At 38.0% G+C, this 13,042-nt stretch overlaps 1 protein-coding gene across 5 annotated transcripts in view; it reads right to left on the minus strand.

The window, feature by feature from the left end:
• FAM122C (family with sequence similarity 122C) overlaps positions 1-11,243 on the minus strand; it is a 54,535-nt gene extending 43,292 nt beyond the window's left edge. For 4 of the 5 annotated variants that reach the window (XM_032474641.1, XM_032474640.1, XM_014567444.2 and 1 more), the window contains exons 1-2: positions 10,697-11,239; positions 5,557-5,635 (exon numbers count right to left, since the gene is read on the minus strand). In XM_032474641.1, coding sequence (XP_032330532.1) covers positions 5,557-5,635; positions 10,697-10,806 — 189 coding nt within the window. In that variant the 5' untranslated portion in view covers positions 10,807-11,239. Of the gene's footprint in view, positions 1-5,556; positions 5,636-10,696 lie in introns of all 5 variants that reach the window. The other variant, XM_032474638.1, reaches the window with a different exon arrangement.
• Between the last annotated feature and the right edge of the window lie 1,799 nt (positions 11,244-13,042).

Here is a 13,042-nt window from a genome sequence, read left to right on the forward strand (position 1 = left end):
TGCCCTCTATCACTGTCATTTTTTCTAAAATTCTGTTTCGCCCACATTGTAATACAGTAAAAGCACCACCAATTTTAAAAATGTTTAAATTGTGGTAAAATATACATAACATAAAATTTACCATCTTAACCATTTTTAAATGTACAGTTCAGTAGCATTATACATTCACACTGTCACGTAACCAGTCTCCAGAACTCTTTTCATCTTGCAAAACTGAAATTCTATACCCATTAAACAACAACTCCCTCAGTCTCCGGCAATCACCATTCCACTTTCCATCTCTGTGAATTTGAATACTCTAGGTTCCTGCAGCATCAGTTTTAAGGACAGTCTAGTATGGGATAGAATCCTTAAACTTAGGGTTCATGATCTCATTCAACAGCACTTTTCAAGTACAGTTGACTCTTGAACAACACGGGTTTGAACTGCACGAGTCTACTTATACGTGGATTTTTTTTTCCAGTAAATACACAGTCAGCTCTCTGTATCCGAAGGTTCCCATCCATGGATTCAAAGCACAGATTGCAAACTTAATAAACGATCTGTGGTTGGTTGAATCCGAAGATTCAAACCCACAGATACAGAGGGCAGACTCTGGGACAGGAGCATATTTGGATTTTGATACCATCTGTGGGTCCTGGAACCAGCCCCCAGTCTCCTGCGGATACTAATGGACAACTGTATTTTCAAAACAATATTTTTCAAGAATGATGTTTCTCTTTTGCAATGTGATATATCAGCTAGAAATGAAAACACCTCTATTGTTGATGCTTTGTGAAAAACATTCAAATGGTATAGAAATGCATAAAGTGGAAGTAACATTCTTCCTATACATTCCATGCTCCAGATAACTACTAATAATAGACTGATACACATTCTTCTCGACATCTGTAAATATATAGAAGATCATGCTATATGTATGATTCTGAACCCTGGGTCTAATTACCAGGTACAAAGGTTAGTGAGGCTGCTCAGGATGTTAGAGTGGAAAGATGGAAAGAACCTGGGTCTCTGATGACATAACTGAGCCACAGAATTAACCAACTCTGGAACCTCCTTTCACAAGAATTCTTGTTATTTGAAATAATAAATGGCCCTTATTGTTTAAGTCACTTCTAATTGAATTTTGTTACTTTGGCCAAAAACATTCTAATTATCATGTTGTTCTCCTAGATAACTCAGCCTATCTATACTGAAGGCAAGTATATACCTTCATAAGTCTTATAATTATAATGAGGAGATATTTGGAACAAAATAAAAGCAGAAGCATAATGCTGTTACAGCAAGCTAAACCAATAAGCCTTGAAATTCCCATCATCAAATAAGTTAAAATGACTTCGGTTCTGCCAAGCCCAATCCATTATATAAGATGGCTAATTTTAAATATGCATGATATTAAGCTAGACCTTATGGGAATTAAAAGCCTAGAAATCCTAAGGAAAATTATGCATTAAAAAATACCCGGTACCCAGTTGCTCTTCATATGTACTATTACTAATAAAAACATATTTATTGAGCATTTAGTATGTACCAGTGCTGTGCTGAGTGCTTTACACTGATATAATCACAACAAACTTATGAGGCAGATTTTTTTAAAATTTTTTATTGATTTCTAATCATTTTACAATGTTGTGCCAAATTCCAGTGTAGAGCACAATTTTTCAGTGATACATGAACATATATATATTCATTGTCACATTTTTTTCTCTGTGAGCTACCATAAGATCTTGTGTATATTTCCCTGTGCTATACAGTATAATCTTGTTTATTATTACATTTCCATTTTCCAGATGAGGAAATTAAGGCATAGAAAGAGTAATCTGCCTCCTGCCCTCAAATAACCAAACTCATATGTATGATGCCATTTCTAGGTCCTCACCTCTCAAGTCATTCTTTACCCCAATCCAATCTGACTTCTCACCCTACCCTTTTCTCCACTGAACTTCCTTCCAAATATAAAAAAATTCATGAACAAGCTCCATTTCGGTAACTCAGAGGACAACTTTCAATCTTTTTCATGTTTGACCACTTGACAGCATATGACTTAATGGTTTTCCTTGGTTTTTCATGGTACTGCTCTGTTCTGAGTCTCTTCCAACTTCTCTGACCATTCTATCTTAGTCTTCTTTGGTGGAGTTTCTTCTGACTGATGCTGGTGATTTTTAAAGTTTTCTCGTTTAGCCTCTTCTCTTCTCCTTTTATGCTCTCTCCATAGGTCATAACATTCATTCCCATAGCTTTAAATAATGATCTATTGATGATTCTTAAATGTGTGTGTCTAGTACAAATTTCTACCCTGAGCTTCAACCAAGTATATCTAACATCTCCACTTAGAGATTGCAGAGACCCTCAAACTTAACACTACCAAAAACTAAACTCATCTTCCCTTCTAAATCTACTATTCTTCCAATGTTCTCTTCTGTGGTACCCCTATCCTATCAGTTGCCCAAGCCAGAGAGCTAGTAGTCATCTTTGCCCCTGCCGTTTCCCACTCTCCATCGAATCTATCACCAATTGATTCTACCTTTCAAATAGCTCATGGGTCTGCCACTTTTCTCCATGTCCACTGCCATCACATTAGTCTAAGTTACCATTAGCTGTATGCCAGAGTTACTGCAGTTGCCTATTTAATCTTGTATCTACTTTGTGTGTATGTGTATGTGTGTGTGTGTGTATATATATGTATAGTCAGTTTACAATGTGTCAATTTCTGGTGTACAGCATAATGCTTCAGTCATACATGAACATACATATATTTGTTTTCATATTCTTTTTCACTATAAGTTATGACCAGATATTGAATATAGTTCCTTGTGCTATACAGTATGAATTTGTTTATCTTTTATATATATATTAGTTAGATTCTGCAAATCTCGAACTCTGAATTTATCCATTCCCACCTCCTTCCCCCTCTGGTAACCATAAGTTTGTTTTCCATGTCTGTGAGTCTGTTTCTGTTTTGTAAATAAGTTTGTCTTTTTTTTTTTTAGATTCCACATATAAGTGATACTGTATGGTATTTTTTTTCTCTTTCTGGCTTACTTCACCTAGAATGGCAATCTCCAGGTCCACACATATTGCTGCAAATGGCATTTAATTCTTTTTATGGCTGAGTAGTATTCCACTGTATAAATATACCACAACTTCTTTATCCAGTCATCTGTAGATGGACATTTAGGCTGTTTCCATGTCTTGGCTATTGTAAATAGTGCTGCTATGAACATTGGGGTGCATGTATCTTTTTGAATTAAGGTTCCCTCTGGATAGTAGAATACTCTCTCACACTATACACAAAAATAAACTCAAAATGGCTTAAAGACTTAAATATAAGAGAAGACACTTGCATCTACTTTTGCCCTCTTCCAATCTGCTTTCCAATCTGTAGCCAGGGTAATTTTTTTCAAATGCAAATTTGATCAGGTCAATCACAGACTTAGAATTCTTTAGTAGCTTTCCATTGACCTTAGCATAAAGTGCAAAACCTTTAGCATGACTTGGAAGGCCCTAGAAGATTTTGCAGTTATTTACATCTCCAATCTCACTTCTCACTACTTCATCTTTATCTCCACTCTGGCTAGAATGTACTTCTTTCACATTTTCTACACACTCTATTCTCTCCACACCACACTCCAGGCCTTCTAACATGTCACCTTTTACCTGGAATATTGTCTGTTCCTGCTACCAGTATCCCAAAGTAGCTAACTCCCACACATCAGTAAGATCTCAACTAAGATGTCATTTCCTCTGTAACTCCCTCAAATTAGGTTAGATTTCCCTGGCAACTAGATAAGGGCTTAATATATAGCAGGTTCCTAAAAATATTTGTTGACTTGGCTGAGTAGAAAAGAGGACTGGATAGGTAAGCAGGGCTTTGATAGACAAGCAAATGTTCAGTAAATATTGTTGAATATCCATTCAAGTAAATGAGTGAGTGTAAAGAAGAAAGATTTGTTTTATGAACAATTCTAATTTTCCCCCAATATACTACTAGTGCATATGTGGGAATAATATTGAACATCAATCTATAAAGAGAAAAATGCCCAGTTTTAAGATTAGAAGGCAATATTTTAAAATGGGTTCCAAGCTATAACATTTCATTAAAATATGTTCTATAGTTTCCATCATATTAAACAAATCATGTAAGAGAAATCTATGAACAATTGTATATCAACAAATCAGATGATCTAGATGAAACAGACAAATTCCTTAAAAAACATACAAATTACCAAACTCACTCAAGAGGAAATATAACATCTCAACAGACCTGTAAACAAGTAAAGAGATAGAATCTGTTTCCAAAATCTCCCAAAAAAGAAAAGTCCAGGACCAGATGGCTTCACTGGTGAATTTTACCAAGCATTTAAAGAATCAACACCAGTCCTAATCAAACTCTGCCAAAAACAGAAGAGGACGAACATTTTCTAACACGTTCTATGAGATCAGCATTACCCTGGTACCAAAGCCAGCAAAGATGCTACAAGAAAGAAAAAAACTATAGACCGATATCCTTTACAAATATGAGTGGAAAAATCCTCAACAAAATAATAGCAAACCAAATCCAATAGTATATTAAAGGATTATACACTAGCACCAAGTGGGATCTATCCGAGGAATGCAAAGGTGGTTCAACATAAGAAAATCAAAGCAATAAATCATATTAAATGAATGGAGGAGAAAAAAAAAACAGGATTATCTCAATAGATGCAGAAAAAGCACTTGAAACAATTCAACACCCTTTTATGATAAAAATACTCAGCAAGTAGTAGAAAGGAAATTCCCTAACATGATAAAGGGTATTTACCAAAACCTACAGCTAATATCATACTCGATGATGAAAGACAAAGCTTTCCACCTGTGATCAGGAACAAGACAAAGATGTGTGCTTTTTGAAATGAGAGAGGTGGTGGCTGAACACTGTGAATGCACTAAATGTCCCTGAAGTGTATACTTTAAAATAGTTAACTGTATGTTATGTGGATTTCACTTCAGTAAAATGATTCATAGAGTGAATCATTTATTTACTTTGGCTTACTGATCTACAAGCATATTTCCTACGTTCACAGGATAATTAGTAGATAAAAGTTATAATTTAGAGATTGCATTATAACACCACGAAAAACAAACTGCATTTTCAATTCAAGAGAAATGTGAGATAAAAGTCGAACTAAAAGCCTGAAAACTACCCTTAGAAGAGCCTGCAAATTTTCCTCTCAAAATTAGAATATTCTTTTAAAAATTGGAAGCCAGATGGTTTGATGTAAAAATGCATCTCGATATTAAATCCATATGGGATTTAAAAGTTAATTCTGCTGCAGCTGCAGCAATCATAAGTGTACTCAAAGTGTTTATTTCTCCTTCAGTAATGTTCAGAGCAATGCTTCTCAAAGTGGGAACTTGTTTGAAATGCTAATTCTCAGGCCCTGCTTCAGACCTCCTGAATCAGAAACTCTGAGGTTGAGGGCCAGCAGTCTGTTCTAACAAGCCTTCCAGGTGTACACCCGAGTTGGGGAACCACTGGTTAAGACCAACAGCACAAGTCTATAAGCCTTTCCTTACCAGACAGGGTTGTCCCACAAATGTTGTACTGTTTCTTCTAGCTCTTAATGTGTCAGGTTGGAACACCTGTGAATCATTCCTAAGAAGAAAAAGAAAACATTTGTCACTTAAAATCCATTACCAAAATTTTTAAAAGAAGTAAGATTTCACATCCTTAAATGTCATTAATGTAAATGGCTTCTTCATGGAGATGGCTGTGCAGATGTAGAAAGTAAAACATGCATACACCCAGACACACACACAAACACACACACACACACACACACACACACACACACAGCCTAAACAAGTGTCCATGCAAAGGAAGGAATTCTCAAGCATGCCACTTTACCTCTATAGTCATGAAACCAAGAAATATAATTTATTGTGGCCTTGGAGAGACATCATTTTCTGTGTAAATCTGCAACTGACTTAAATTTATGATTAAAGCTATTATGTGCTAGAACCAATTCCCTCTCAACTCTCTAACTTTCACATGAACGGGAGGGGTAGCGGTAGCAGGGGTCAACGGAGCTGAGATTTTCAAATGATATGTTTCATTTGGTCTACTCGGTGATAAAAATGTTTTTGAATTGGTTGTACACACTTGTAACAATTATGGAGATTTCACATAAAGAACCCAGATTTCTGGCTTCATTGCAGGATGTTGCCACACTGGGCCACATTTCTGCCTGGCGACAACGTACCGAACTGAGATTCAGTCTCAGTCGCTGCCCGCTGGAGGTGGTCATTTCCTTAGCTCTGATGGTGCCCACCTAGCCAGCCTCAGCCTTTTTGAGCTTGGGACCCTGAAGAAGTCACCTTTTTCTTTTTATGTTTTCTTTTTGTTATAACTTTTTATTCTGAAATTGTTTAAGACTCACAAGAAACTTCAAAAAGAAAATGGAGGGTTCTTGTGTACCTTTCATCCCAGGTTCCCCAATGATAATAAGAAATAATCTTTAACATTTTCTTTTTTGCTATGTATAGCCAATCAGGTGTCAAGTCTTTCAGGTTTTACCTCTATGACCTCTTATATCCATCTTATTCTTCCCAGGCTCCTTGCCAAAAACCTATTCAAAGCTTTTTTTTTTTTAACTTTTCCATAGACTCTGCAATAGTCTAATTGGTCGCCTCACCTCTGTTCTTTCCCTACTACAATCTATCTACCAACTACCAGATCACCCTCCTAAAGAATAGCTTGCTCTCCTGCTCACAACTTTCAGTGATGCTCTTAATCACCTGCTGAACTCAATTACATTCTTTACTATGACATTCAAAGCCCTCCACAATTTAGCTCCACCAACATTTGGATTTTATAGACTAGGAAAATTTCAAAACAAAATCTTGGCACAAACGTACAGTTGCTACCATTTTCTCTTGCCAAATAAGGTCATTTGAAAAAAAAAAAACCCACACCAACTACCAACCCATCATTTCATTTATGAAAGTACATTTTGGTATTTAAAAAAAAGCAGGACTAAAAATCTGAGTAAAATACAGTCCTGCCCAGAAAAGAATGATATACTTAACTTTTTAAAAACCGTGCATTGGGTAAAATGTCACTGGGATCAGCACTGGTCAGCAGATGAAACTTTGGGAGCCAGTGATCCAGGCAGAGTTGACCAGCATTCTGGAATATACCTATACTTTCCTACTTTCAAGCCTGTTCCATATTGTTGGATGCTGTCCCAGCCATCTGGCCCCCTTTCTACCAGTCTGCATCCTATCAATCTATCTGTTAGGACCCATCTCAAATGCCACCTGTCCAAGAACCTTTCCTGTATCCCTCATCAATCTTGCTGTCATTTCTCACACCCTTCTTCTAATTACCTAGCACTTTCCTTCCCTCCTAAGCACAGATCTCACTCTACCAAACAGTTAAGTTCTTCGAGTATTTATTTTCCCTATTAAAAGCTTATTGAACCTTGAGATACATCTTTGGAACATAGTAATTTGCATATAACAAGCAGTAACTCAATATTTTATAAGAGGATATATGTACGGATCTAACTTTCACTTCCTTTCCCAGTCATTTTCCCTTATGAGAATGGGGATCTATTTTAGTGGTCACTACTAGAACTTGGAGGGACACTAATGGGTTACATATTTCCACTATCTTTTGTGTGTGGGGTAATTCTTAAGGCTGGCTACTATATTCTCCCCTAAATTTTTGTCTGTCAATTTTATGTAATAAGACAAAAATTGAAAAAAATCATTGAGGCAGCATATATTTCAATTGATATGAGTCACTGAACATGAATTTATCAACTCCTAGGTGATACCTAGAACTAAGTGCTACTTACAACTTGGAAAAAGTGAAGGTAATATAACAGATAATGATCAATGCTCCACATCAAATGATCAGTAAGCAGCAGTTCCATCTAAACCACAATTTATTTATATCAGCTATAGTACCAGAACAATCATTCTTCATGGACACAATTTTTCTTCCAGGTTTGTAAGCATTTAATAAATCAGATGGTTGGCAAACTTTTTCTGCAAAGGGCCAGATAGTAAATATTTTGGGCTTTGTGGACCATGTAACCTCTGTTGTAACTACTGAACCCTGCCATTGTAGTGGGAAAGTGGCCCAAGGACAACAAGTCAACAAATGGGTGTGGCTATGTTCCAATAAAATTTTATTTACAAAATCAATCAGCAGGCTCAATTTGGCCACTCAGCAGTAGTTTGCCTTTCAAACAGAATTCAGGCAGTAACAGTTTAAACGCAGAGCATTTAAAGGGCAAAGGCACTGGCAGAACTCCAAGAACTTAACCTCTAATTCTTATAAGGGCTAGAGAAGTAGAAGAAAAAAAAATACCTTTAAATAAAGTCACTGACACCAGTAGTGAAGTCACCAATTAAAGGGGCTAAAGAGCAGAGCACAAAGAACCAAGAGGTTTAAAACGTTTGATGTGTATACAAAACCATGCAGGAACTTTTTAAAAGCTAGTAATACATACTGAAGAGTTAAGACATTTAAAGAACAAATTCTGCAAATGCTGGTGCAAGAAACTGAGGATCTATATACAGGAAACACCAAGCAAAACTGGAAATGGCTTGCAAGAAATGCAACAATATTTAGTGGGCTATGAAAGAGGCAAGGCAACATCTAAGGGAAAGTGGGAAAAGTGAATGGTATACATATGCAACTGAAAAGAACTGGGGTGAAAATGAATTCGACTAAGGCTCAGTTTAACTCTACTCTAAATTTTTCTTGCTTCAGTGTAACTTCTCTGACTACACCCTAAACTTGCCACAACAGCACAAAATATGCCCTCAGGAGATCACTTGGACAAGTTCCCTGACCTCAGGAATGTTATATATCATGCCTATGTTACTTGTTTTTGATAGATGAGAATCCCTGGACTTGGTCCACTTTTCGGGTTAACTCCTACTAGATAAATACGCAATTGCCCCTCACCTTGCTGTTCAAAATTCACTTCCTGCATCAGGATTTTAAGCTACGGAATTCAACACTGTAACTATGCTCCAATATGATAAAAATAAAAATTTCGAATCCTTTGCAGAACAAAGTGTGAAGGGATAACTGTGATCACTATCTTTGTTTCCAGGACTTTTGAGGATTGGGAAAAGGGGCCTGGTCTCCCCTGCGCCAGCACTTAATACATTAAACAGGCTCCACATGTTTCTTCAAATATATATCCTCCATCATCGACATATTTTCAACTTGTTTGTTTCACAAAGCCTTTCAAGAAAATCAAGATTTTCCCCAAGTGTTTTCTTCTACTAGCAGAGTGGGTCCATCACAATTCATTTATTCACACAATGGGATGAGAGTAGAATCATGAATTTATAGAATGTTCTTGTTCTCAGTACCACATGCAGAGCCGCCCCCCACCCCTTATTTTTCTACCTGCCTGTTTAAAAAAGTAATGTGGCCTTTCTTGGGCAATCTTAGTTTGCTTTTCATTTTGTTACAACATATTTTCCTTTAACTCAAATGACCAGAAAGCTGCATTTGTTTAGAGTTAATCAGCTTAGATGTTTATCAGTAGTGGACAAAGCACTAGCTTAGGAGTCTGGAGACACAGGTTCCTAGTACTGGCTCTACTACTAACTATGTCACTTTGGAGATTCATGGGTATGTTTCCTCACACATTAAACAAGGAGTGTAGATCTGGTGTCTTGAGTTCCCCTCTAACAGTTGTGAATTACAACTCTCAATGAGCATGATACCAACAAAAGGTGAGGAGCAAAGTTAATAACATATTTGTCAGACATTTTCTACAATATTGAGAAGATCTTATGATACTGGGATGTGAGATCCAAGATCTCACTTTAAAATTCTATTTTAAGAAATAACAAGCTTGAGTCATGCCAGACCTTTGGATATGTGCAGGAAATACAGTCAACTATCAGTTAAATCTTTTAAATCTTTTTTCATCATCAGCCCTTTAAAGAGCCTTTTTAGACATTTCCTCCCCCTTAATTAGGTCCACCTCAAAAATTCCAATGAAATTTTAATAGCACAAATAAACTTCATATCTGTCATTGTGCTGTATGTGTATCTGTGCTTTTATATGAGAAAATTTTTTTCATCCACCCCAAAGAACTAAATAGGGGCAATACTGGCCACTGAGAATGCAAAATTTAGGATATCAATTTTCAGTGATACCTAAACTCTTTGTTCAAATAAAAACTAGTGTGAAAAAGGCCCAAGCTTATTTGCTTGACAACCATTTTCATTCCGTGTGTTGAGGGTGAAGGTCAGAGGTGACAAAGCAGCTGAGAGAATGACAAAATTACAGTCATCACAGAAGATCTGGAGGCGAGGGTGTGGGGTGGTGCGCAGTTTCTTCAAAGGAGCAGGTAAGAGATGGGGTGAAGTTAGAAAATGTCGTGCTCCACACCAACTGGTTGCTGCTTTCAGGTCCCGGTGAACTGTCAGAAGAGGACGTTCAGGTTCACGTGTGTCAACCTCAGGGTGGGTGTGCACTTGATCTCCGGCCAGCCTGTCCCCCCGCCCCCCCAAGCTGAGGGTGGCATCTCTGGACACCAGGGACAAGGGAGATACCTACAGAATCTCGATGAATAAAGGGATGGGAATGCTACTGGATGTCACTTTCTGCACCTCTTGACACCACTCCGCCCCCCCCCCCCCCGCTTGCCTCCTCAGTATCTCAATCCTGCTCACCTAAGCTCATTGATCAAAGGGGCGCTGCTGGATCGCCTCAGGGTGTTGTCCTCTATGGTGGTTGAACTCGGCAGCGGCTCCAAGTCTAGGTCCATTTTCTCCTGTGCCATGTCCTCGCTGAAGCTTAGTTCGGGACTCTCAAGATTTTCTGGCTCCCGCTCACGTGAGAACAAGTCGACTAAATGAGGAGATGATGTAGCGAGAGAGGGAAGGGGGAAAAGAGGAGTGAGGAGGAAGCTTTTAAACGAGTGGGTGCTCACTTTTGCAGCCCTACCATCTCTAACTCCAGTGGGCACAAAGCGGGCAGGACTGGCTCCAAACCTCCTAACTTCCAAGCTCGGGGCCCCTAACGCTGGGATCCTTCACTGCCAAGCCTGTAACAAAAATGAGGAATGTATCTTAATCCGTGAACCTTTCTCCCTTTCTCCTTTCTCTCTCCCAGACAAAGCAAGCCTGGGTAAGGCTTTCCGACCAAAATAAAAACTACAAGCTGCCGCTTTCTCGAATCACTCTGGCATCGCCCCTCTGCGCGTACTCCGGGTGTCCCGCCCGCTGACGCGTGTTTACTACGTAAGCAATAAGCGTAATCGCAGGCGCCAGTGGCAGCCTGGCTGGGGGCGCATGCGCAGTGAAGGAGCCGCTTCCCCCCAAAGCCTGGTCCTCCTTTCTCTCTTTCTAATGCGGATTCACCGTGGTTGTTCTCTCCTCCTGTGTTAACCCTGGAATGGTTTCGCTAACCATTATTTAGGAATAAAAAGGATGGAATAAGGTGTACGGGAGCGCCATCCTTTCTGTTCTAAGTCTAATACTCTGTTTTCTCAGTTTTGTTTAAGCCCATTATCCCCTTGTGACTGAGGCCAACAAGCTTGTTACCTCCCATGACGAATTTTTCCGTCCTATTACAGCAGTCACCCTACACCTTTGTGATTTTAAAAACGCTAAAGCGGGGGGAGGGGGGATAAAACACTTTTAAGTGCTTAGAGGCCACCTGCTCCCAAAGGGTGCCAGTAAGGCGTTAACAAAATTGAACCAATTGCGCAAACAAATCGTTGTTTTCCATATATTTTTTAACTATAATCATACAGTGTATATTTTTTACACTGAATAAAATCTAGCTCCTCAAAGCTATTCATCTAAGAAAAAAGATTTGGGTTAAAGCAGGGAATCTTATTTTCTTAAAATAAATATCTTATAATTTAGTACCCGTCCAAATCAGTGTTTCCATTTAACGGTGCTGTCATGGCTCAAACATTTTAAGAACTGCTCTTTTAGAATTTTTCACCACCAGTTAATGAGCCACACTGAGTACTAGAATCTTAACTTCCACACTAATAATTTTGTAAAACCACACATTTTAGGAACCATGTAGAGAACTGGCAGAGAAGGCAAGTGAAACAGCTGAAATGGAAATTATTAATTAAAACAGTCAATATGGTACAACACTTTACAGTTTAAAAATATTTTCACATACTTATCTCAGTTGGTTCAATTGTTAACACTACTCAGCTAATCAGTGATGAACTTAAAATAATGGGATTTTCTTGAAACAGTTCATGACAAGTTATGACATGAAAGAAAATCATTCTTCGTTCATTCTGAGAATAGAATAAGAAAAGCTTAATTGTATTAAGCAGAATTAGGTTACCTAAATCCCAGACATGAGGATAATTTGGAGTCTCCATTCCTGACGTAAGACAGGTTAACAATAGCTACCATTTGGGGGGCACTTCCTATGTGCAAGTATTGTCCTGAGCACTTTAAATATATGATCACATTGAATGCTTACAATAACTCTGTGAGGTAGGCACCATCACAATGCCCGTTATTCAAAGAAGGAAACCGAAGCCCAGAGGGGTTACTCAAATTACAACTACTAAATGGCAAAGCCAAGATTCCTCTGCTCTTCTATTTAAGTAAAAAGACAGATGAGGAGCCTCTGGATATATCTCTGGGCATAATTTTTGTGCTTATAAGCACTTGATAAATAATTATTAAATTATTTTATGAATAAATGCAGGTTTAAATCGCCTTTCCTTCACAACTGTCTTGTAAAGTAGGCAAATCATTTCTATTTTACAGTTTATAAAATTCCAGAGAGATTAATGGCACATAATTAGGTAGCAGTAGAATCTGGGCTAGTACCAAGATTCCTGAAAGCCACCGTTAAGGTTCCCAAGGTAACCTGGAAAGTTTATGAAAGATGGCAGCTGAAACTGAGTAAATTCAGAGTGAATGTAGAAGGAGTGGTAAAATATGAAACAGAGGGTCAAAACCAAACTGTTTGAATAGCAGAAAAATATGGAGTGCATCAGAGAACAAGTAGCTCTTACTTCCACTCTACTGCTC

This window comes from Camelus ferus, chromosome X (genome assembly GCF_009834535.1).
Source record: "Camelus ferus isolate YT-003-E chromosome X, BCGSAC_Cfer_1.0, whole genome shotgun sequence".
In the NCBI taxonomy this organism is placed as follows: domain Eukaryota; kingdom Metazoa; phylum Chordata; class Mammalia; order Artiodactyla; family Camelidae; genus Camelus; species Camelus ferus.